Source organism: Calidris pugnax, unplaced genomic scaffold, assembly GCF_001431845.1.
Source record: "Calidris pugnax isolate Ruff unplaced genomic scaffold, ASM143184v1 scaffold13, whole genome shotgun sequence".
In the NCBI taxonomy this organism is placed as follows: domain Eukaryota; kingdom Metazoa; phylum Chordata; class Aves; order Charadriiformes; family Scolopacidae; genus Calidris; species Calidris pugnax.
Window position 1 is genome coordinate 8,471,956 of NW_015090810.1, and position 25,885 is coordinate 8,497,840.

At 37.4% G+C, this 25,885-nt stretch overlaps 1 protein-coding gene across 3 annotated transcripts; it reads left to right on the top strand.

The window, feature by feature from the left end:
- EXOC3 (exocyst complex component 3) lies at nt 1-25,653 on the top strand. Of its 3 annotated transcripts, none has more exons than XM_014938611.1 (13): nt 1-46; nt 2,816-3,000; nt 5,418-5,637; nt 7,556-8,237; nt 12,660-12,777; nt 15,446-15,571; nt 17,059-17,159; nt 17,650-17,760; nt 18,517-18,667; nt 20,119-20,241; nt 22,883-23,044; nt 24,213-24,340; nt 24,787-25,653. In XM_014938611.1, exons 2-13 carry the CDS (start codon nt 2,857-2,859, stop codon nt 24,956-24,958), a joined length of 2,238 nt encoding a protein of 745 aa, XP_014794097.1. In that variant the 5' UTR covers nt 1-46; nt 2,816-2,856; the 3' UTR covers nt 24,959-25,653. The 3 variants fall into 3 exon arrangements, with proteins under 3 accessions (XP_014794097.1, XP_014794099.1, XP_014794098.1); XM_014938613.1 differs by lacking the exon at nt 1-46 and adding an exon at nt 174-406; XM_014938612.1 differs by lacking the exon at nt 1-46 and adding an exon at nt 1,626-1,650.
- The last annotated feature ends 232 nt before the right edge of the window (nt 25,654-25,885 follow it).

A 25,885-nucleotide genomic window follows, 5' to 3' on the forward strand; every position in this document is an offset into this window, starting at 1 on the left:
GCTGCCGGCCTGTCAGTTCCCCTTGCCGAGGGGCGGGCGGCAGCCGGTAAGTGGCGGTGGCGGCGGCTCCTCCTGCCCCCGCTGCTGGCTCCCTGCCAGCGCCCTGGCCGGTCAGCCGCCGCCCGGCCGGGCTGGGCTCCGTCGGCGTCGGTAGCGACCCGAGTCAGGCGCTAACGGGGAAGCGGAGGGGAGCTGGGTTGGGCCGGGCCTGGCCGGTCCGGGGAGCCCCTCGGAATGGCGGGGCCGAAGCGGGTGCTGAGGGTTTCTCCGGCGCGGCCGCTGTTCGAGGGACTCTGCCGGGGCTGAAGGAGCTCGGTGCGGTGGGGCTGCAGCGTCGCCTGCCTCCCTGCCCGGCGGCAGGTTTCCGGCCTTTGCCCGGCAGGGACGGGCACCTGCCTCGATGCGGGTAATTCCAGCTGAGGCGCCTCTGTCGGGGAGCGCCGCGGGCGGGGCCGGGGCTGCCGCAGCTGCCTCCGACTTTGGCTGTGAGGGGTTGTGCCCCCACACCTGCGTGTCGCCTCTAGCCCAGAGGCTCGTTTCTAGAGGGGGCTGGGGCCGTTCTCACCGAGGGTCCCGGCTCTGAAGGTATTTGTGGTGTTGGCTGGCAGCCTCCCTGTAAAGTTGGTGTGGTTTCTTAAAGTTTGTGGTTCCTGTTGAATGGGTAGTAATTGTGCAACCTCTCTACCTCAGCAAGTTAGTATGTAATTGGTTGAGAGACTACAGTGCAGTGACTACTAACTTTGCTCATGGGGTTTACTTAATGGGCCTGGGTAGTGGCTGCATGAGTTAAAGCTCTCGTAACTCTCTTGAATGTATCCAGAGTTGTTAATAAAGGCAGTAATTCAGCATAAAGCTATCAGCTGCAGATACCGTTTCTGTAATAAATTCATATTTAAAAGCAACTAACTTTTAATTGTAGATGTAGTCTTGATAACTTGCAAATTGATTGAGATAAACAAAACTAGTGTATTCATTCAAAAATGTGAGTGGTGAGAATAGATTATGCTCTTTAAGATGTAGCATAGGAGATCAAGCCTCATTTGAAGTAAACGGGCCATTAGTAGAGAAGTGATGGGTATGGTTGCACAGCAGAGGAGCTAAAGTAGGTAAAGTTACACTGTAGAAATAATTCTGGAATAAGTGTGTACTTACGCATGCAACTTTTGAAGATACTAGAGATAAAAATCTTGTGATACAGGATGAAGGAGCTTGAGATACAGACTTATGGTCTTACAGACTAGCTCTCAGGTAGCCATTGCCTTGAGTCTTTTTGAACCCTGTTAAGTTCTAAAATGACTAATTCTGATAATGTTGTACTGGATCCTGCTGGGGTGGAGTTAACTTTCTTCATAGCAGCTGGCATGGTGCTGTATTTTGGATTTGTAGCTAAAACAATGTTGATAACACAGCAGTGTTGTGGCTATTGCTGAAGATTGCTTTGCATAGCATGAAGGCTTTCTCTTTTTTCCTACTTAGCCCTCTGCTCCTCTTGAGTAGGTTAGGGCAGGGCAAGAGATTGGAAGGGAACGCAGCCAGGACAGCAGACCCAAACTGTCCAAAGGGATATGCCTCACTGTATAATATCATGTTACTTCTAGAGTGGCTGTTGTTCAGAGACTGGCTGGGACACTGGTTTGCCTATAGTGGTTGGTGAGCCATTTCTTTTGATTCCTTTGGTTTTTTGGTTTTGTTTGTTTTGGTTTGGGGGGTTTTGTTTATTTGTTTCATCTTTTCTTCACCTATTAACTGTTTTTCTCTTGACCTATTAGTTTTGTCGCTTTTGCTCTTCCATTTCTGTGCACCTGGTACACAATTAGCCTGTTGTGATTAAGGGATGCTTTGAAAGTGATGCTTCCAAGGAATAATATGGATATAATAAAGTATAATCTGTAGTCATGGCAGTAGAACCTAAAATGTTCTATTTAATTCCATGAGTGAAGACATTAAATGTTCTTTTTGATTTGGAAGGAATGAGGAGCTCTAGATGTGTCCCTTGGAGTTCTGTGGACATCATGTTTTTGCATCCTTCTTGACTGGGATCCTCCTTGCCTTCTATTAGTAGCTAGTGAAACTTGAGAGATTGGGTCTGGTTTGATGGCCAGCAAATTTTACCTTTTCTGTATTTTAAATCTAATACCAGCTTGCCTGCATGTCTCGACTAGAAATGCCACTGGAGACTTAGGTGAAATACTTGATTAACTTTTTTCCCTGCAGACCTGAACCTCTGATGGATGTTATGAGAAGATCTGAAAACAGAGTAGGACATAAAAAAAAAATAAAATAAAATAATCATCCATCAAAAGTGTAAATGGAAGTGTTTTATAGTTAAGTCTCTGGATTTGAAACTTCCACAGCTACGTTCTCAACACTTCTGGTACTGAATTTGAGCTATTGGAGGGGGACAGTGATTCTCTTAGCTCACCAGATTTTAGTTCAGGAAAAGTTAGGAATTTTGCTTGGACTTGCCACTAGATTTCTTAAGGTATGGTTATCTCATCCCCCTTTTAATAGGCTAACCTACTCTAGGGAAAGATAAAATCTTTTTTTTTTCTTTTTTATTTGAAAAAAAAAAACAACAACAAAACAAAGCAGTAACCAGACAACCTTTCAGGTAAACTAATGAAATAAAGTTAAGTGATTTCAAATGTGATTTGTTTAGAATTCAAATTACTGCTGTTTCTAATGCTTTCTAGTGATGCTTCTGTCAAGTTGCAGTTTTTATTGCCAAAGTTAGTTCTCAAATTGTTAACTTTGAAAAGACACATAGCCATCAAATGAAAAATAAATTTTCTAAAAATGTCATGTTTATTTTCAGTACTGTTAAATTATGAAGGCATTTTGAAGTCCTAATCAACAATGGAGGAGACGGATAGGGAAGCAGTTGCCACGGCTGTTCAGAGGGTAGCGGGAATGCTCCAGCGCCCTGATCAGCTGGACAAAGTGGAGCAGTATCGCAGGAGGGAAGCTCGTAAGAAGGCTTCCGTAGAAGCTCGACTCAAGGTACAAAGTTGGATAAACCTGAGTGTCCGCGGTCAGCATGAATGTACTTTCTATTTTTTTCCTTCTGTTTTTTTTCTTCTACGTTTTCATCCAGATAGTTTTAAACCATGGACTTTAATTTTTGCTCTCTTTGCAAAACAGAAGCTTTGCATCCTGAAAGCGGCAAACTAATGTATATATCTTACTGAATTTTTACTTGAGCGTTTCCAGTGTTATGTCCTGTAGCTTCTACAGTTTATCCATACACAGCTACAGCCTGGCAGCCAACAAACCTTTGTCTTAAGGATTGAATACTGAACTTGTAACACAGAATTATGATTGCATCTGAAAAAGATCAGGCAGTTTAGTCTCTGACTTTTACATGAGTTTATGGAAGGTAGCTACAATCTGTCACATTCTTGTCGCTAGCGGAAGTGTACCCCATGATTTTTCCCCTCCTTCACGGTTGTACACATGACTGCAGACATGCACACACACAGACTCAGCCTGAAATATGAGTAAGGTCATCCTATGTTTAGTGTCTGTGTGTTACAGAGTTCTGTGTTTTCTTCCTTCAGTGGTACTTGCTAGCTGGATCCTGTTTCCATGGCTTAATGTTGAGGTCTGTCACTTGAAAAGAGATACAAATGAAGTTTTGAGCCCTGTTCCTAGCATGGCTTGGTTTTGTTTTCATTTTTTTAATACAGGGATGGTCAGTCCAATCTAAGATGAATATGCATTCTAGGAAGCAAAGTCACAATGCTAGGACATGCCTTGCTCCCCAACCCCCTTCCCTGGCCCCAACAGGTTCTTAGAAGACAAACTGAACGTGGGTGGATGTTTGTTTTTGGAATTTTCCTTGAGCCTTTTGTGTCAGTGATCAAGATTAGTGATTGTTTCTGTTTAACATAATCAAGTTTCTGCAAAAGTTAAACAGGCAAAAATTTGAATATGGAATACTTGGAAGCTCTGCCTTGAAATCAAAATATCAGATCATGAGTATTGAGCATTTAATGGTCATGTGTTTTTTAAAATACTTCATAGTCAGCTTCAGAAGATTGTGTTTGAGTACCACATTGAATGTTCAAGTATCATTGAATTTCGGTATCCTAATTACCTCAGTTCCTGTAGGGGAAAAATATGTTAATGCAGCAGTTCTGTAGATAAATGTTGTGTAAAAATGCCTTGCCACTGCTTAATTGTACTGAGTCGGACAGGAAAATACATTTTTATCAATAAAATCAGCATGTCATAATTTGAAAGTACATAAATAGCTGTAGTTTAAGAATCACTGCATTTTTCTGGGACTTTCCCAGCACATTTAAAACACAATAAATGTTGTTCATAGTTACCAGGATTTCCTCTTTGGCTTCTAGTAACAGACAGAAAGTTCCATGACCGCCCAAGCTTTTTGGCTTTAAAAGTATGGCAAAAAATGTGTTTTGAGCTTAGCAAAACCATTAGTGCCTCATTTATTTGCTGGTTATTTCAAGTCCTTGAGATACGCAACTGAGTTTTCACTGATGTCTGGTCTTTGGTGTGTCTTTTGAAGTCTGTTATTTCTAGTTTCGTTTTCCACTCACCTGATATAATCCTAGTCACTCTTCTTTAAAAATACATACATTAAAAACATGTTGTGGGTGTGATCTGATTTCTTTTCCTCAGGTACGCACTGTAATGCATGTTCTGTAAGGTGTCTGGACTGTCAAATGATATTCAGGACTAACAGCCTATGTGAAGAGTCCTTATTTCAAGTGTCATCTGTGATGAGATACCTATATCAATAACCTTTCTTTATGCCATAATAGTCTAGTAGTTGGATTGTTGGTCTGCTCGTTGATGTTTCACAATGTCAAAATTTTATTCTCTTTGGGGTTTTGTTGTGGTTTTTTCTTGTTTTGACTGGATTCCTTTTGATTATTTTGGCTTTCTGGCACCACAGGCTAGAGGGTTGTTGTTTTTTTAAGAACACTTCAAAATTGTTATTTTTTTTAGAATATTTTCTGTTGCCAGAATTTATAATTCCTTTAGTAAAATACTTTGTGAATCTGTACATACCAAGCATTCTGTTGAAACGTCTGGATCAGTTTTCTTCTGTTATCCCCCTTTGAAATGAGTTTATGAATGAACACAAAAAAATCTCATTCTGCCTTCCCATGATCCTGGTTTAATACAGACATATAAAGATGATCTATCTGTCTAAGCTCCCATGTTAGCTTTGTGGGTGAAGGTCCTATAAAACTAGATACAACTTCAGAACTTCAAAAAAAGAATGTGTGCACACACAGTAAGTTACACGTTTCTAGTAAGCTATAATATTGTCTTTTCATTTTTTTTCTCTGAAAAATGTTAGATACTGAAATGAAAATTAATTGCTGAGAGATGTTGAAAATACTTAATGATTAGTATGAGTTATTTCTTTGTCTTTTGTATTTAAGGCAGCAATCCAGTCACAGTTAGATGGAGTACGAACAGGTTTAAGTCAACTGCACAATGCACTGAATGATGTCAAGGACATTCAGCAGTCTTTGGTAGACGTCAATAAGGACTGGAGACAGAGCATCAACACCATAGAAAACCTTAAGGATGTTAAGGATGCTGTAGTGCAACATAGCCAACTGGCAGCTGCTGTAGAAAATCTCAAGAACATCTTTTCAGGTAGTGTAACGCTCTTTAATCTGTCACATACTGAAAGCACTTTAAAATAGTACTGACAGCTGTAAGGTTATCAAGTAATGTCAAGAACTTTAAACCCCACTGGGAATGAAGAATTAAGGAAGAATTGCCTACGTGTCATGTTCAGGGAAGTAGCTGGTAACCATTTAATATATATCGAGTCGGAATTGCACTGTAAGAACTTCTAGTCCAGGCTATCTCATCATCAGACACAAGTCATAAGGAAGCTTCTTGCTAGCAATCAGTAGCAGGGATAACATTCTTAGTATAAAATACACAAGCAGTGTGTGCAGAGAGAAAATTTGGGAGGATCTGGAATGTTGCAAGTGAGTTGGGCACTTACAGTGGGTCTGTTGCATAAAATAGTCCCAAATCATTTTAAGAAGTGAAAATTTTCGCCAACAAAGGCAAAACAGGAAACAGCAAGATCTCCAGTCAAAGATTCCCTGACAATCTTTCTCACGCAACAGTTAAGAGCTTCAAGGATTTCCATTAAAGTTACAAGCATAAGTAAAAACTACCTGGAGTTTAGTTTCAACTGTGCACAATCCTTGCTTGGAAATCAAGCAGCAAAATCACAGAAGCCAAGTCATGCATAAAGAAGTTCTACAATTCTTCCTTGCATGACTGCATAGCTATGAAGGTTTGCAAAATTATATAATATGATATATGAATACTCTAAAGATATATGCAGGCTTTTTGGTACACATTCCATTCCATTTTGAATCAGGGTAAATTCCTTGCCAGGGCTTTTCTGCTTATAAGTAATTCTAAGAATTTTATCCCCATAATGGGGGCTGAACCTATCATACCCCTTTGGTATCATTTAAATAGTCTTTTATCTCCTCTTCTCTCCTGATAGTAATTCACAAAATGTAGCTATGAAGAAAAATGGTTTCCCAATCATAGCAGGCTGATTTGTTTTATCTCTTTTAAGAGTATGTCTAACTGCTACAGTACCAAAGCGGGATACATGTAATATCTAGCAATAAAAAAACAAAGAACAACAAAATTCTCTATGTTCCAATGCTGACTTATTTTGGGGGTGTTGTTTTCTTTTACACTGATGAATACAATTGAGACAATAAGCCTTTTCTTTTCTGCCATCATGAACGGTTTTTAGTGTGAAGCATCTCCCCCCAGGATTGTTAAACAGTATAGTTGTTGATAACTTCATTCTGAGCAAAACAAATGTTTTATAAACCAAGTGGTTTCTGTCATGATTCATGATTGTGTGTAACTGTCTTTTCAAACCTTTTTTGGGGGTGCCAGTTTTATCACTAGCTGCCTTGTAGTGACGTTTTTTTCTGCTGAGATTCTCAGTTCTTCCCCCACCCCCGGGATCCTAATTCTCTTCTGTTGTCATCCTCAAATACTGAAAAATAATAAAGAAAACAAATCTTTTAGTTTAGCAGCATAGGTAATTATTCCTATTCTTCCTTTGTGCCTTAGGCAGGCAAAAACTGTTTCTTCAAGAAGGAGGTAAAATTCAGTATTTGTTGGGTATATGCAGCCTCAGGTTCAACAGGGTAAGTGACTTTTAGTCAGGCAAGTTACTAGCTTTCTTATACAAAAGGCTTTTACTGCAATTTGTTTTATGGTAGACTTTCATGGACTTTTTTTCTCTACTTTTTTAAGGGGGGAATGAGGGAGAGAAAGGAAATTGTTTTGTTGACACTATGTTTAGCCACTGATCAAAATGGAGCATTATAGTTAATAAAGTATGAAGATATATAGCATTTACTAGCCATTTTTAATACTTAAAAAGAATTTCCTTTACAATATTTCAAAGTATTTACTACAGCCCAGCTTGTTTCTGAGTGCTTTTATTGTCTTGTATTTGTTTTTTGTATTTTGATTGTGTTGGTTTACTTTTTTTTTCTTTTTGCTGTTCTTTCAGTTCCAGAGATAGTCAGGGAGACCCAAGATCTGATTGAGCGAGGGGAACTTCTGCAAGCTCATCGAAAACTGATGGATTTAGAGTGTTCTCGTGATAACCTGATGTATGAGCAGTATCGCATGGACAGCAAAAACACACATGACATGAACCTCATCCATACGTACTTTGGGGATATGCAGAAACTTTCTGAGGAGTTGGCAAAGCAACTTTGGATGGTGGTTCAAAGATCTCTTGTTACAGTCCGTCGAGACCCAACCTTACTTGTTTCTGTTGTTAGGATAATTGAGAGGGAGGAGAAAATTGACAGGCGCATGTTAGACCGGAAAAAACAAACTGGGTTCATACCTCCTGGAAGACCAAAGAAGTGGAAAGAAAAAATGTTCAACATCTTGGAAAGAACTGTGAGCACACGAATTGAAGGCACTCAAGCAGATACTAGAGAATCTGACAAAATGTGGCTTGTGCGACATCTAGAAATCATACGTAAATATGTCCTGGATGACCTGCTTGTGGCTAAAACCTTATTGGATCAGTGTTTTCCTCCACATTACGATATTTTCAACAAATTGCTAAACATGTATCATCAAGCTTTGTCCACCCGCATGCAAGAGCTTGCTGCAGAGGATCTGGAAGCAAATGAGATTGTAAGCCTTCTAACTTGGGTTTTAAATACATACAAAAGGTACGGTCCCCTTATCTTTTCTGCAAAGCAATAGCTGAGAATAAGCATGCAAAACACAGTTTATGTGCTAGTATTTGTATGTCTATTAACATATAAGAAGATAAAACAAAAGAGGAATAAAAGAAAGAACTTGCTTGTTTGGCATTTATTATGCATTTTGCTTTCTGGAATTTGCTCCTTAAAATTTATTGGCATTTTCTAATACGTGATTTTTTTGAGTTGCTTGGAAAGCTTAAATTTTTAATGTAGTTAAAGACCTGCTTGAAGCTACAGTGACCTTGTATTTGTGTGCCAGTTTGAAGTATTGGGAAGAGCAGAAGAGATTGAGAGCTCATGTGTGTGAAACTGTTGTTGGCCACAGCCCCAGAAGACTTGTACGGTTATTAACTTTCTATTGTTCTTTTTTTACAGGGGTTGGGACTGTTTCAGTGTTGCTTCATTACTGTTAAATGGAAAGAATGTAGTAACTTCCTTCAGGTTTTCTATCAGAACTCTGCGGTGATTTGTTTATTTAGAAGAATTTCTGCTTGCAGGTTGTCTCCTGTAATATTCTTAAACTCTTTTCTTTTGAGTGGTGTGATTTGTTGGAATAACAAGCATTATGTTTTGGGTTTTTTTACTCAAATGGCAACTGTTTAGTTTTTGCTGGCATGTAGTTACTAGGGCAACTGATTTGTTTGGGAAAAAGTAATGCTAGCCTTTCTGTGGCTCATGACTGTAATCAGGTTCTCAATAGCTGGCATTGACCCAGAGTCTGCACTGTGTACACTTTGTCGTCTTTGATTGTTCAGTCCCACTAATTCAACAAATTGAATGCTCAATAGGTTTAGAGTGTATATATTTAAAGCAAATAAGTAGATGATACTCTGCTGTAGAATTTTTATAACCAGCTTCAAGATTCATTTTGTGTTTAGAACTCTTTGCTTTGGTCTACACTGCAAAGTTCTCCTGTTTCTCCTGCCTGCAAGGAGCAATCGGAAGCACCCACTAATGCCTGCTTACATACCTGTGCAGGGTATATGAGAGATGGGGCCACTAATAAGGGTACAGCTACTGATCACATAAAGGAGCTGAGTTCATTAGCTTTTTCTTCTTTGTTAATAGAAGGCCAGAGGAATAACTCCATAATGAATGATAATCAGAAATATGTGAATCCCTCTACCTATAGGGGCATAGCATAGGTACTCAGGTTCTTCACTTATGTCCTGGGGCTGTTGTTCCAATAAGACAATGTTTGGTCTTCAAATTGCCCTTCTTACAGAAAGCACAGCAGATTGCTATTGAATTAGACAATTCAAAGCTAAAAATCTCTCAATCAATGTACTCCATCATAGGAAGGGCAAAGGGAGGGAGAAAGCAGCATTGCATTTATTTACAAAGCAAACCAATCAGAAAGGAATCACTCCTGCTAAAGAAAGTTTTGTGGCCTGTAGCACCTGATGGCAAAGCCTTGAAAAGGAAGTGAAACAGTGAGAGGTGTAGATACAGCACAAGGTATCTCAAAATGCACTTTTCCCCTGTATATCCATGTAGCAAGTGTGATGGGAATTAGAGGAGATATCTCAGGAAGAAAAACTAAGGCTTTGAGTTTGTCTTCTTGAAAGAAAATTTAACGAAAAGAAAGTCTGGGAGGGCAGTGCAGTAATTGTGTTGTTATAAACTTTTAAAGAGGATGGTTGATAATTAGCTGTTCCATGTGTTTGTAGTGGACAGTGGAAGGAGAAATAAACTCAGGCTTGTGAGTGGGGAGAAGTGCTCAAACAGGAGACTTGCAGAGCTTACCAAATCTCAGTTGCTGGACATCTCTTAACACAATAAATGATTCTTTATAGGGCTGTGTTTATAATAAACTGTGAGGGAGGATGAGCTATGTGACATCATGAGCATTGTGGTTCTGTGATATTTTGCCCTCTTTTCCCTGTATGAAAAATAGGTTCTAAACTGCTGTTATATTCCCTTGTCCACATTTATGGAACATTGCATGGTGGAAGATAGTTGTTTTCCTTTATAATTTTTCTCTATTTTTATTAAATGTAATTGAATATAAACATAGAAATTTGTATTTCTATATTACAGCTGGACTTCAAAACCAGCTGGGAAAATACTGGCCAAATAAGAGAAGCATACCATCAGTTCATGTAGTGAATTGATAATAAAGCCATGCATAATTTCTGCTTACAGTATTTGCAAGACAGGAGTTTCAAAAGAATCATGTTCTTTACCAGAGCATGTGGTGGAAGCTGTTTTTAGAACGGTATTCAGCTCATAGCTGAGAAATGAAGTGATGCTCCATGTAGAATAATAACCTTTGAGTGAGATGCACTTTTCACTGTGCTAGATGTATTTATCTCTCATATTTAAGTCAATGAAAGCTTTGGAAACATACTGCTGGGTTGGGAGCAGGACCCTAATCTGTGTTTTAGGGAAAATACGAGTCTCGTAAGACCCTGATGCCCATATTCACAACATCATTCTATCAGATACTGATCAAGTGTTGACACAACTGCTAAGAGTTCAAGAACATTGCTACAGACGGTGTAAACAATCTTCACTCTAAAGAACAGAAGGAATGGTACTATATATCTAGCTGGATGCTGTCTCTGGATTCAGTACCTCTTTTTACAAGACAGGGCAGGATTGGTGGCAAGCCTGGCATAGGAGGCAGAATAGAAACTTTCTAAAATGTTAGTTTCCAGATAATACAATTCTGGTTGAAATTTCAACTGGACTATAAACTTTCTGTTGAAGGGAAGTAACTCTTCACTACAGTTAGAAGGCTCCTGACACCTTTAAGAGGGTTGTCTATCACTTCCTTTCCCCCCTGACACTTTGGTTGTCACAATCAGGAAAGAGAACTTGTGTAAGGAAGAATTTTTGTATTTGGGGTCTGGAGGTAGAAGCCTGTGGTCTTTATTTTGGAGTTTCAGTTGATAAGCTTTGAGAAAGATTTAATGTCTCGTGGCCTTGTGAAGCAGGGATAATGATGGTATAATAAGGCTAGACATATTCTAATATGGCACAGTGCCATAATCAGCTTCTCACATTTCCCATGAATAAGCCTAGAGCAGGTCCTGCTATTAAGTGTGTTCTTTATGTAAACAGCAACAGAATGGAATTCAGTTTTCTGAATAGCTTGAGCCACTTAAAATATCTTCAGTCTCTTTTCCTACAGGCTCAGGAAGACGCTACAAATGTAAAGTGTTCAGTTACAGTAACTTCTAGGGTTTCAAAGACAAGCATCTTGTTTCTTAAGTAGTTAGCCATAGTATTGTTTGATATTTTTAGTGCTCTGAGATTATTTTTTTTTTCATTATATGGAAGCATGACTGTGACTCACTGCGTGTATCCAGAAAACAACCTTAACTGGCAGAAATATACAAACTAAACATTTGTTTAGGATTTTTTAAATACAATTTGTTGCATCCTTCTGAAAAGCACACTAAAAATGGAATTTGAGACAATTTATTTTGTTATGATTGAATATATTTCTATCAACTGTTAATAAAGCACTCTCTGAAGAGTGTGGTTTTGAGTTATTGATTTTTTGATCATGAAATATTTAGAGTTCTTGCTATGTTGTGCTTTGGCATAGCTATTTTTGTTTTACTTACACAAGCGACTTGTATAATCTTATATAGATGCAAAATACCATTGTGAAGTATTAATTTTATACAATTCTTGTCAAAATATTTTGAGGGTTGCTCTAGTTTCTTTCTAATCTTACAAAATCAAGAATTTTCTTTTGCAAGCAACTGTAGCTAATGATGCTGTTACAATACAGTACCCATGAAGTGTGTCTTTGATTTGGCCTGCAAGATGCCTCCTCATCTTATATTAAGTGTATTTTCTACCAATATAGGAAACATTGGTAGATTTTCTTTTAATCTATTTTAGCTTTGATATAGATTTCATACAAGTAGCAAAACAGAAGCTCTTTTGAGAAACTCTTGAGGAGGTTATTTAGTACTTTTCACTGCTCTTACACATTCTCAATCACAGAATGGGGAAGATTTCTGTCCTCGCCTCTGAAATTTCAAAGACATCTAAAAATGTCCCCTACTAAGAGCCACAGGTTGAACCAGTTGGCTTTTATTCAGTCTTAAGCAATAGCTAATTCTTGTACATAAAAGTTAAACATGTGAAAGGGTTGAATATTTTAAGTGTCTGTAACGTGGATTGGTTTTTTTTAATATATCCTGGGCTATAGCTTTTACATCCTGTTCTTTCTTTTATATAGTTTTCTTTACATTCCTTGTAAATGCATTTATTGTTGCAGTTACTATTAAGAACTGTTTGAAATGTATAGGTATTAGAAAATTGCCTTTTACTGTGGTCATACAAATAAAAGCTGCATAGTTTTTAACTTTGTATCTCATTTTTCTTTACTAATTTGCAATGTCTTTTTTTTTTTTTTAAACTTAGTGCAGAGATGATGGGAAATTCAGAACTGTCTCCTGAAGTGGATGTAAATTCTCTGAATCCTCTGATTTCACAAAATGTGGTAGACCAGCTGCTCAGCAAGTATATGTCAACACTTACTGTGAGTAATAATAATACGAAGATACCTTCGGATGAGTTTATAGCTGCATTAGTGCCTCAGTGCTGTTCCTCCATCAGAGGAAACTAATGTGACAAATGTGAACTCAATATTAAATATTAACCAGTATTAATCATATTTGAGTAGAAAGGAAGGAATTCCAGTGTTTGTGTGTCTAAATTCATAGTGCTAGTATGTTGGGTATTAGTACACTTAAAAGCCACTGAATGCAGCTTGGTACCTACAGTAACTACACCAACATTGGATACAGCTGTCACAGTTTCAAGGTAATCAGGATGTTCATGTTTGCCAGTTTGATTCTTTTAACGGGTCTTTTTCCTTTCATGCCTGTCATCTGCACGAGCATGATTTCCTTTTGTGCGTGCTGTTACAAGTGCATCTTAAGTAGAAAGACACTGCTTCTTGGCTATCCTAAGAGTCCCTGAAAATTGGTCAACAACATGGCAACCGAAGCAGTATGGAATTGTTAGCTTTCTAAATATATTTTTCTTTAAAGTTCCACAGTTGATTCCCTCTGAGACTGGATAGTGGGATAGTTGGAACATTGGATTTGCTGTTCTTATATTGTTCAATTGAATTACTACTCCTCCTAAGTTTAGGAGCTCTGCCAAGCAGAGAAGGGAATTTTTTGCTTGTTTGGATGTTTCAGCCACTATAACATGTCCAGCAACAGCAACTGCTTGGACTTGATGCTTATCACAATAATATGAATCAGTCCTGTTATGTCTCAAGGAAGTTGCCAGTAGAGGCTCTGCTTCATATGAACTTTACTAGGACTTTAATACAAGTTTATTTTTCTGCACTTACCTTTAGGATAAGAAAACATTGGTTTGTTTTCTCAAGCTACTTTTGGCTTGACTCAGGAAATGCCTTTGGATTAATTTTGTCCCTTCTTAAGATTAAAAAATAGACGAATATTGATTTTTTTCAGAAATGTTTTTTCCCTACTTACTGAAAAACATTATATACAGAACACTGTTGTATTTATATTCTATAAATAAAATAAAGCAAAACTGTTATTCTGTTAAACACAGAGTGGTTTTCTTTTGTTGATTTTTATTTTTGGCTGTATCTTCTTTTTCAGGCAGAAACTGCCTATTTGTTTCACAGGATTCAGCCTGATGTAATTTTCTACACATCCCCACTTATACTTTATTTCTTTTGATGTTGTGTTTAAAACTGCTTATAAACAAAACGTAGTTAGTTCTGTGTGGGTAAATGAAAGTAAGTTCACAATTAGGAAATAAATATTGATGTTTAAGTCATTTAAAAAGTCTAACTTTCATAAGAAATAAAATACTAATAGATTTTAACAGATTTCTAATAGATTTTTTTTTTCCCAAGCACCTCAACTTGGAAAAAAATATTGTAAATTATGATCTTAAGGTGAAAAATGTTGATGTCCCCTGGCCTGCTGGCTTAAAAGATTCATTTTTCCTCAAAAATCATGTCTCATCAGAGCCCTTCCGTGCTTATTAGGAAAAAATAGTACATCGTTTCACATAATTGCAGATGTTAACTGTATGTACTTGGCAGATACAGCATTTGACAGGCCATTCACTGTAGTCAAAAAGAGAAAAAGAAAACTACAGGTCTGCGTTTGGTCAACAGCCTTTCTTATGCAGGAAGATTGTAGAGCTTTCCGTTTCCTTATCCTATCTGCTGATAGGAATTTTGACCAAGAGGTACTGATTTAATTCATTAAAAGATGTAAACATTAAAAAAAAAAAAGTAGTATTTTAGACTTTTTTTACCCTTTCTGTATATGCCTCCTGGTCATGTTTCATTTTTTTGGTAGGGCACACTAATACACCTGTGATATGTGAGAAAGTATGAACCTCTATATTATTAGGGGTTTTAACTAAATGGGAACAAAGTAGTAAAGAGGCAGAAAACTTCAACTCTTTGAACACATGAGTATAATATTTTAGATAGAGAGAAATCAAAGAATCCAATTGCATACTTAGCAAACATGTTGCTCTTTAGTGCTTTCCATAGACGTATTTACAAGAGTATCTGTGTCGTGCAAGTGATCAGAAAACTGACTTAATCTAGTTCTAAAGCCAGTTGTTCTTAATGTCTGCTTGCTGTATAATATACTTGTCAGATGGTAGGAGAGGCAACTATTTATTGCATCTCCATCACTATTTTCTGCAGCACTTAAGTTCCAAGAAATAAAACTCATTTAACCTAATCCTGGGGTTTTGTCCCCAAGGGTAACAAGCATCAGTTTCATAAAAGGTAGGTAAAAAGAACTACAAGTGGATATGTGCAAATTTTCCTACATAGAGTATTACCCTAATTTTTTCAGTTGTTGAAAAATTCAGTTTGAAGCTTAAAGCTTAGTAAATGCTTCCAAAGTTAGTAAACATGCTGATTCTGACAAACTGACTTGCTCTTTGTGTTTGGAGCACTCCCCTTCCAAAATATGCGTAAGTTTGATTGAAACTACATCTTTAGTTTACCGGTACTAAACGTTGTCAAAGTTACCTATATCCTGTAGGGATGACAAAGAGTGGCCAACGTTATCTGTTACTATGCCACTCTTCATTATGGAAGTGGCTGCTATTCCAAATATTGTAGTGGGCTTTTTTTTGTTGTGTTAAATCAAAAAATCTTTTCTTTTTCTTGGTTGCTTTGTTTAATGTAGTCTAACATCATTGGCTGGCTACGAAAAGCACTGGAGACAGATAAAAAAGACTGGATAAAAGAAACTGAACCAGAAGCAGATCAAGATGGCTACTATCAGACTACCCTCCCAGCTATTGTTTTTCAGGTATAAGAGAACTTGGTTATTCTAGAAAATCTACAGAAGCAGTACAAAAATTTGGGGGGATGGAGGGACGGGGGAGGGAGGGCGACCAAACTGTTTGGAATGCCATTGTTTCTATGTCTATTGAATTTTAGTTTGTTTTTTTTCCTGTAGGGTTGTTAGTTGGAGGGGTTTTTTCTTTTGAGGTTTTTATTTGCCTTTTTCGCTTTAACAGTTAGTTCATTTTATGTGGAGAAATATGTTTTTTCCCCAGCCTATTTAGTTGATATTTGTATTTAGTTAACTGCTTTTACTTAGGTCACTTCATCTAAATTCATAGTATAAGCCTACCAGATAAGATGTTTGTAAGTTATTAGAACATTGTTTGTAAATACAGTGCTGAGGTAGTTAAGGATGTATTTGTTCCTATAAATTATTCATTATACAAACACCTTAATACTGGAAAGAAAGTTCTGTTGAAGATCAAAAATGTTGTTGTTTAAACACTACTTCAACTAACATTAATGCCTGTCCATACTACTAAAGAGCCTCAAATTAGAAAATGATATTTCTAAGATTTAAATTTTAAAAGCCACAGAAGAACCCAACCTGCACCACCCTGTTGTTGTTAGTAGAAATGGAAAGTTTTTTAAGCAATCCTTATCAACCAGAAAATGTCAATTTATTATGCTCATTTTCTAATTTTTCTTTACAAATATTGTGTTAGGTGTCTTCAATGAAAGATAGATGGTCTCTTCTTCCTGCATTTGTTTCACACTTTTTTTTTTCATGTCTTATACCAGGATTATTGCTACATTCTGGCACATTTCTATTAGCTGCAAGGTTGACTTCATCTAGTCCTTTTCAGAAAGTGTGTATTGTCAAAGCAACTGGTGGCTGATTGGCTCTAGTGTTTGTTGCTATCAAAGGCTGCAGTGTTGAGACTTATGTAACAGTGAAACTCAAAATCATCTCAGCATAAAAGCAGCTCATGTTTTTACCTCCCTTGTACCCTTCCTTTCCGGTTCCCCTCCTCACAAACACAGTTCTCTGTAGGTCACCTTGTGCCTAGTTGTGTTGCTGAAGTTCAGGTGTCCCTTCCACTCCACTAATGTGAACTTACTGCTTTTGCATATGGGGAAAGCAAAGGAATTTAAGATTATTCATTAGTAGTTGCAGGAGCTGACCCAAGAACTTGAATCCATTGTAAAGCCAAATTCTGACTGAATTAGAAATATTAAGGTACCTTTTTTGCTGAAGAAAGAACGCAACTGTTTTCAGTATCAGGAGAAAACTGCAGCATACATTAATGGTTGTCAATAATTTATTAATTACACTTGTGAAAATAGTGATTTGTGGTTTAGTCAGCAGCAATTGTCTGGACTTGTATAAAAAAGAAAACAAAAAAACGTATGTAGAGCTGGTGCTAGTGAGTCTCCAACAGGATAGTTCTGTCTTTGGTTTACCACTGATAAAGGTCTCTCTTTATAACTGAACTATTTTTAATGTAGATGTTTGAGCAGAATCTTCAGGTGGCTGCTCAGATAAACGAAGATTTGAAAACAAAGGTACTCCTTCTATGTCTTCAACAAATGAATTCATTTCTAACCAGGTAACATAATTTTTAAAATATAAATGCTTTAGCCTCAGCCTCTCCTTGTTCCTACAGTTCCAATACTTGTTTTTCCCATGGATGTTTCTGTATTACTTTATCTTTCTCCTGTCACACGCATGCCAACCAAGCTTTTCTTCCCTTTCCTTTTCTTGCTTTCTTCCTCCCTTCCCCAGTTTCACCACAAGTTGTTCTGTCCTAGTGAGTGGCACTTTCAGTTCCTCTCTCCAAATGGCTCTAATTTTTGGAGTCAGTTCCACTTCCTTTTGTATCTCAGATTTATATCTCTTTCTCATGAGGAAGACAGAACACACCTCCTTGGCTTGATTCTGCCCAGAACAGAGAAACTAAATATCAGTGAGCAACAAGCCCTTTATAAAATACTTCTAAATACCTGATGGGCCCATATGTGGAGCATTTGGTCCTACAGGTGCACTTAAGTTATTACAGATTCCTGTCTGTTTAATGCCATTCCTTGTATATGTTACAGGTACAAAGATGAAGCGCAGTTGTATAAAGAAGAACATCTTAAAAATCGTCAGTATCCTCAATGCTATGTTCAATACATGATTGCAGTCATCAACAACTGTCAGACCTTTAAGTAAGTCTGCATGTTCTTGCATGTTGTGAGAAAAAAATCAGTATCGATATTTTATTTATAATATTACATGTTCCCAGGACCTTCCTCCTCTTTTGTATACAAAGAGAGTTTCAGTTAAGAGAGTTCAGCTGACTAAACAAAGACAACAGGTGTAAATAGAGTGCTGTTTTAAGAGGCAGATATTGTGATTCCTCTTGCCTTTGGTAAGCCAAGCCATTGCCCCTCACTGGTGAACATCCACTTGTTATTCCAAGAATTTCATTGCCAAAGGAAAATTTGTCCTTCAACTTTCAGAATCTGACAAAGTCATTTCAGTTAGTTTGTCTGGGGCCTGCCGTCTTCTCTTCCATTTGATCTCTCACAGTTCACCTTCAAGCAGTGTGATCAAGGTGAACTAAACTGGAGAAAAGTAAAGGTAGAGCTTGCTCTGTTGAGAATATCAAAACAGGAGAAAGAAATTGTCATTGCTTATGTTTCAGTGGTCAGCAATCCAAGCCCATGTTTGTCTGTACCTGCTGCCATTCTTGGGTCTAGAGATCAGCAGTAGTTTGTTACCAACATACAAGTAGTCTAGATTGATCACTCTAAAATCATGTGGAGAGCAAATTAACACTTCCAAAGCTAGCTGCAGACATTATTTCCCCTTGCAAAAATAACACTGTCTAGTATGTCTCTTTCCGTGTATGCACTCCAAAAATTTAGTAGCAATGCAGTTGTGCATCAGTGGATGATGAAAAGCATTGTTATTTGTCACAGAGAATCTATAATCAGTCTGAAAAGAAAATACTTGAAAATTGAAATGGAAGACGCGTTGTCAAGCAGCCATACAAGCATGGATGCAACTTTAGACATCATTGCCAAAGAAGGATGCTCTAGCCTGCTAGATGAAGTCTTCATGGATTTAGAGGTTAGAGCTTTTTCCCTCAAAAAAAACCAGAAATATTATTTTATAAGGAAAAATAATTCAGGAATGAAGTAGCTATGAAGCCTTTTGATTGCTAAACAGATTTTATAGGTGACGTGCTAGCAAAATGCCAGTAAATGTTGGTACTGTTCTTCACTGGTATAGTTTGTGTGTAGGAGACTGAAAGATTGCTTAATTACATTTCATAGGATGACTTCAGGCAGGCACTTTGTAAATAGTGAATATCTTCTAGCAGATTGTACTTAGTCTTACGTAGTTAAGTTTTAAAAAATATTTGGGAAACTACTGCTTATATTAAGTTATGATCTTTGTACAGGTGCATTACTCCTATAATTAAGATAGTTAATTGATTCTAAAGGTGTACCCTTTCTGACTGATAATTTCCCATGTTTAAGAATTCTAGCTTCTTTTATAGAATCCCTCAGGAAAAAACGTAATTTTATTACTAAAAAGAAATTGGGAGTATGGAGAGGGAGACAAGGAAATGAGAGAAATAGCAGGGGTGAAGAAAGATGCTCTGGGACTTGTTAGATTTGTAATAATATTTTGAATTAATGTAAACACCTTGAATGACTCACATTAAGAAAGATGTGGGAGCAGTGTTTATTTTAAACTTGGAGCTTTTAAGCAAAACCTTTATATCTCGTTAACTATATATATGTATGTATATCTCGTTAACTATATATATGTTGATTATGAGAAATCACTCCATCTACTCTAATCACCATTCTTTGAAATTCATTAACCTCAAGCTTCATGTCACTATTATTGATAAAATACTATGATCTAATATGTAAAGAATTTTTATTTGTAAAGAATGTAAATGTATATGCAAATATATATATTTGTATATGTAAAGAAACAAAGCAAGATGGGTATGTAGATGTAGACAATACTGCAATTGTGTATTGTGGAGTTCTGGAAAAGGAGTAAAACACATAGGCCACCAAGTTTAATGTAGGCACAGGAAGTTTGTGGGGCCATTAGAGAGGAGCAACTGAGTACCCAGTAGCAGTGCAAGAAATCAAACAGGAAGTTGCATTATCACAACTGTTTAAAACTGCCTCATATTTAAAATTTGAATCATTAGCTCTTACGCCTGTTTTGTCCTTGGACCTTAATTTTTCTATTTAGCATAGACATTTAAATAGAGAATGCAATAAAGGATTTTGGAGAACTTGCATGAAACAAGTGCTCAGATGAGTGCAGTTGGTTTACATAAACGCCCAGTGTGTATGTTAGGGTAGCACTTTGTGGCAGCCATCATTCTGACAACTGATTGCATCATTTTGCTGCAGTAATTGCTTATTCCTTTTGAAGGAGTGTAGCTTAGAAATGTATGACCCTTAAAATTGCCTATTTTTTTTGTAACTGCACTGATACAATGAAAGAGTCAAAAATTTATTCTGATGAATTGTTTGTTACCTTCTCAGCCACATCTCAATGAGCTCATGACAAAGAAGTGGTTGATGGGCTCTAATGCAGTGGGGACTATCTGTGTCACTGTAGAGGATTATTTCAATGACTTTGCAAAAATAAAAAAGCCTTATAAAAAGGTAGGTGCAACATATTCTATAATACTGTGCTAATATAATCTGAATATCATGTTGGTTTGGAATTTCTGAACACTGAATGGAACTCAGAATTGGAATACAGAAATTGGAATTGATTCATCACTGGAAATGAAAAAATGTTCATAATTATATTGGAAAAACCCAAATCTAATACTGTTCTCTCATCTTTTTTTTGTTCAGAGCCATATAATATTGTCAGAGACAGATCAGAGTTGCAGAATTTAGTCCAGAAAATGTATTGGCATGTTATTAGACTGTACTCTTACCAGCTTGTACTTTTCTACCTCTCCTGAGAAGCTTGTAGTCAGATAATATTAGCTCTTCTGAAACTAATTGTAATAGTCTGGCATGTAATTACTTTTTTATAAATGCACGTTCTGTAATTCCTACTTTAACATGTACAATGAGTTATAGTTCAAGTGGTGCCATAAGGTTTAACAAATGCGTAACCCATGCTGCCGTAACAGCACTTCAAGCATAATGTGCTAGGTTAGGTCATCTCTTTCTTGTTCTTTCTTTCCTGTGGTCTGTCAAATGATACCTTGATTTCTCTATTATCCTTTAATCTTCAGTATTATTGTAGTTGGTTTTATCCTTTATTGAATTAAAGTCAATTCTGTGTAGTTAAGATAGCATGTCTTAAATGATTACCTAAGATTTAGGAAATACTTGAAGCTAGCAAAATCAGGACTTAGGTGAGATCTTTTAACAAATCCTTACTAAGAAATGCTTAAAAGAAAGTCTGAAAATTATAGCTATTCTTTCTTACCTTAACACTTAAAGAGATATAGGGGACGGTTCAAAATTCCTCTGACATCTTAACCATCAGTATTTGCAGATCCCGGAGGCCTTATTATCTAAGTGAATATCTGTTTTCAGTCCAGAAAAAGTACACAGAGGAAGTTAGGTCAGTCCCAGAACTGTATCCATGGAACAGCTTTCTTTTTCAGATTTGGTTTGTTGCTGAGGTAGTAGTGCTTGGTGTGAGGTTTTTTTAAGTGTTAATGCCAATCTCTGCAATCCCATGTGTTTCATCATGTAGCAGTTATTGCCACCTTATGGGGAAGAAGATGACAAGCACATTTTTTGGCATTCAACGTACCTGCTATTCCACTGTCTCCCAGCATGAAAAAGTCTCCTACACAAGACACCGTATGTTCTAGCCCAGGCTGGGACACACTTTTGTTTCCCTGGTTTGGGGTAGACTTTTCTTCTGGTTTTAAAATAATCTTGGTTAACCCTGTTTTGAAAGTCCAGTTTTTAAAAGCCACACAAACAGAGCACCTGTAAAAAGACTGTAGCCCAGTGAGAAGGATGCTGTTCTGGAACAGGGAGGATCTGAATCTTACAGTCATTCTGCTTTGTCATTTTTCTCTCATGTAAGGTGAATGCCAGGTCCCTGCACTGTGGGCTCTTCTTGAGCTTTCTTTTTCTCCCTTGTAGTAGAGCTGTTCTTCACTCACTTTTCCGTGGGATGGGGCATACGTGTCAGTGTCCCACAGTCTATTCTGTGCAGTTGATTTTCCTTTGTGTAATTGGCATCAATTCCACCAATGCAAGAGAAGCCATCCCTGAACAACCAGTAAACTCTGGTATTTCTGCAGTTTTGAAAGCAGGACTTAAAATCATTTTTTTTTAACATCTTGGATGAGAGCTGAAGCTTCCGATGCTTTGTAATGTGTTGTGTTCTCTCTCTTTTTTCTTTTTTATTTTTTTCTTTCCTCTCTTTCTTGAAATCTTTTTCCAAAATTTTGACTAAAGAACATATTGATTGAAACTAAAGTTTGATATATGCAGGGTTTTTCTTAACTGTAAGTAACTTAGCCGCTGTGCTTAGGGGGAGGGGGGAATAAAGAGAAATTAAAAAAAAAAACCAAAACCAAAAAAACCCCAAACAAACAAAAAAAAAAAAAACCAACCACTGCCTGAGGACTTGTGGAATTTAAGGTTTCTCCTTACATTAGAGTTGAAAAAACACATAAAGGCTTGGGGTTTTTTGTTTTTTTCTTTATTTCTAAACTGCAGCATTACTCTTGCACCAATACCAGATGCTTTACTTAGTCACTAGTGGGTATTTCCTATAAAAAGACAAGTGCAGAACAGCAAACCAGTCAAGGAACATCTGAGAAAATGGTTGCTGCTGCTCTCCAGGCTTCTTACCAGACTTGACACAGAGCACAGACAATGTCGGTGAGATTTGCAATGCTTTGTAACGTACTGGAGTTCTCCAGCAGAAGCCTCTGTGATGGTGGGTCATTCCTTGCTATAAAGAGCAAGGCTGCAAGGCCAAGCACAGGTCTGTTCTAAAGACCATCCAAATGATTTCCTGTTTGTTCTTCTATCTTTGGTGCTCCTCAGAAATAATTCAGATATGTCATTAGAGATATCTTGTCTTGTTCTCATAATTGGCACATCCTTTTCATTAGGGAAGGACAGGTTTTCATTTCCTTTAGCATTGTGAACATCTAAAGCCATTCAAAATGTGTAGTATTAGCAAAAATTGTGTACTGGTGATGAAGTGCAAATACACATTTCAAAGCCTCATAATTGTTCTAGACTAAAAATAATGGCTACATTTGCAGGTATCACTGGCATAATCCACCACCTTTTTCTTCTCTTTCAGACAATGACTATGGAGGCCCATCGAAGAGTGGTTGTGGAATACATCAGAGCAATCATGTTAAAACGTATATCTTTCAAGAACGCAGAAGAGAGAAAAGAGGGTGCAGAAAGAATGATCAAAGAAGCAGAACAGTTCAGATTTCTGTTTAAGAAGCTTGCGGCTGTAAGTATTTGCTTTGGGTAATGCTGTTAACCTGGTAATTTAGAATAAACCACACGTTTACAGCTTGGGAAAAACAGCTGGAGTTAGGTCTCTGTGTCTCTGAAGTGTTGGGTGAGGTGGTGAATACCAAGGATGTCAGCTGGCTGTAGTTAGGTCTCTGTGTCTCTGAAGTGTTGGGTGAGGTGGTGAATACCAAGGATGTCAGCTGAGGGCATAGACAGAGTTTCTGAACACGCGTGGACCTGCTGCTAAAGTTCCTGACCCCCAGTTTCTACTGCTTTGTGTTTATACAACTCTCTGCAAATGAATGTTTGAATGTCCTTACAGAGATAGGTACCCTGAACTTGTAGTAGTAAGTGAAAGAAAAAAAGTGGTTGGTTGTTAAAAAATAATTGGGCTGTGCTTTTTCTGGCTAGAAGAAATGAATACATAAATCTTTTTTTAACTGCATAAGGAGCAGGAATCTGCCAGAAAGTTCAGAGGGTCAACAGGTGTCAAAATGCAAAGAGAATGCGGAGAAGGATAAAGCCTGAAAAACTGGGAAGGGTGAGGAAGGGGAAGTTCCTCTCTTCTTAGTGTAGCAGATGTTGGGGCAACTCCTGCATCAGAGTCCTTCATTATGTGGGATTTTGTGTTAGATCTGTGTCAGAGTAAGACATTGATAGAAGAGGTTATGGAATAAATACAGTGAACAATACCAGATTGGCAGGACCAGATGACCTGGAACTAAAAGCACTGAAATAGTCCAGAGATGAAATAGATATTACAGCTCAATTGATGAGTTGTTGAAAGCTGTCTTGCTGGCCAGATGACTAGATGGAGGCTGACACGGGATCAGTTTTTAAGCAGTGTTTCAGAAGAGATCTGGCTTTGGTAAATCAGCAAAAGTTAAAGACTAGAATATATCACTGTGTGGATAAATACAAACAATATGTTGTAAGACATGACTTTACTGATATTCTGAGGGCAAGTCTCTGAATGAAGAAGAGGGAACAGGCTTGTGACAATTCACAAATATTTTGTTTTCTTAATGTCTGAAAATCCAGCTGATGGGGAATTCCACAACATTGTTGGACAAAACACTAATTAAAGAATTGTTTGTAGATATCGGGGGAGGGATTGCTTTTGTTTTGGCTATTATTTTTTATTTTTACTTTTCATCTTGCAGGGCTCTGGTGAAGACACTGAAGGACTCTGTGACATCATTGAAGCCATTGCAGAGGTTATCAAGCTAACTGATCCTTCACTGCTCTATTTGGAAGTTTCAACATTAGTCAGTAAATACCCAGATATCAGGTAATTCTCTCTGCCCTCACAGTTACTATAGATAGGTAACATCACCGTTTCTGTGTAGTCTTGGGCAAATTTTAAAACAATGTATGAATGTGCTGATATTTTTCATATTTTAGAATGTAGCCACTTTCTTATGAAAAAATGCTAATATAAAATGTATGCGAGCTGGACTAGAAGGTGCATGTGATTCAGTACTCCATGGCATGGCAAAGCAATAATGAAAATACTTCCATTCTGTGCTTTGGGAGAGTAAAATATGTTTTAAAGTCCTAAGAGCAGCCAAAATAGTGCTTTGTATTGAGCTGGAAAAGCCAGTTCTGAGTGACTAGAGATCTGATTAAGAATTAAAGTACATACCGACACTGAGTGGAACTCAGTGATATTTCTGGCAAAATCTTACTTGTGCAAAGTTTCCTACTAATGCCAGTTTTATCATTTTCCTTTGGCAGGGATGACCATATTGCAGCTTTGCTGACAGTGAGAGGCGATGCCAGCAGAGATATGAAGCAGACTATCATTGAGACTTTGGATCAAGGTCAAAGCCAACCGAATCCAAACTATGTGCCAATTTTTAAAGAAATTACAGTTCCTACTCTAACTGTGCCAAAACTTCTTAAGTAACTGACAACTCTGTGTTTGTGTGTCATTACTGGTCTGGGATCAACAGATTTGAAATATTTGAGGGCAGATTTGGCAATGCTATTTTGAGTAAAAATCAATATACACTGATACTTGCTAGGCATGTTTCTTTCTAAAGACTGGGATGTGGGAAAACTTTAATCAGATTTCTGAAAGAAGATGGATGTAGAGGTCATGTTTGAAGAATGAAGCTTCTAATGGCCAACGGGCTTTTTACTGACCCATTTGTTACAGCCATTTTTGCTGTCAGCAAATACATTTTTCTTGTGGAGTATGTTTGCACGGTGCACTGCAGTGCCCTATAAAGATACTTATACCAAAACCAACAGAGCTGTATAAGTGCTGGGTATATTAACATATTTCTTACAGTACCTAAGCAGACTCCTTTAGAACTGTCTTTATATGGCACTGCATTGAGCATATATTAACGTCCTCAATCCACTTTCACATTATGCTTTGTGTATGTACTTACTTTGGTGTAAAATAGTTTATTGCAGAAAACTTAATTATGAAATCAGTTTCCTGCCTAAGGGACTGAATGAAATTGCTACCGTGCAATTTGATTATAGGGTAAATAAAGACACATGAGGTACAATTATTTTTTTTGTATTGATTTACTAAAAGCAGCACATAAAGCACCACCAGTTCAATAAAATGTTAAATCATTGCTACCTTCACCTATGTATTCTTTGCATCCTTATAGATTTACAGTAGATTTAAATAATTTTTTTTGGTTGTTTGGTTTGAAGTGTGAATAAATTCTGGATTTAATAGTTTTCTGGAAATGAGATACTGTTTTTTATTTCCACAGTATTTTCAGATCAATGCTTAAAGCTAAGTGTCAGTATTATCTGTTCTAATTATAAAATACTACTAGAAAATTGTGAATTTAAAATTATATGATGAAGG

What these genes read in the sequence shown, in the direction of transcription:
- EXOC3 (XM_014938611.1), top strand. Translation starts at nt 2,857, where the DNA reads ATGGAGGAGACGGATAGGGAAGCAGTTGCCACGGCTGTTCAGAGGGTA. An exon ending in CCGTAGAAGCTCGACTCAAG is followed by an intron (nt 3,001 to 5,417) that starts GTACAAAGTTGG and finishes TTTGTATTTAAG; the next exon opens with GCAGCAATCCAGTCACAGTT. An exon ending in TCCCAGCTATTGTTTTTCAG is followed by an intron (nt 15,572 to 17,058) that starts GTATAAGAGAAC and finishes TTTTTAATGTAG; the next exon opens with ATGTTTGAGCAGAATCTTCA.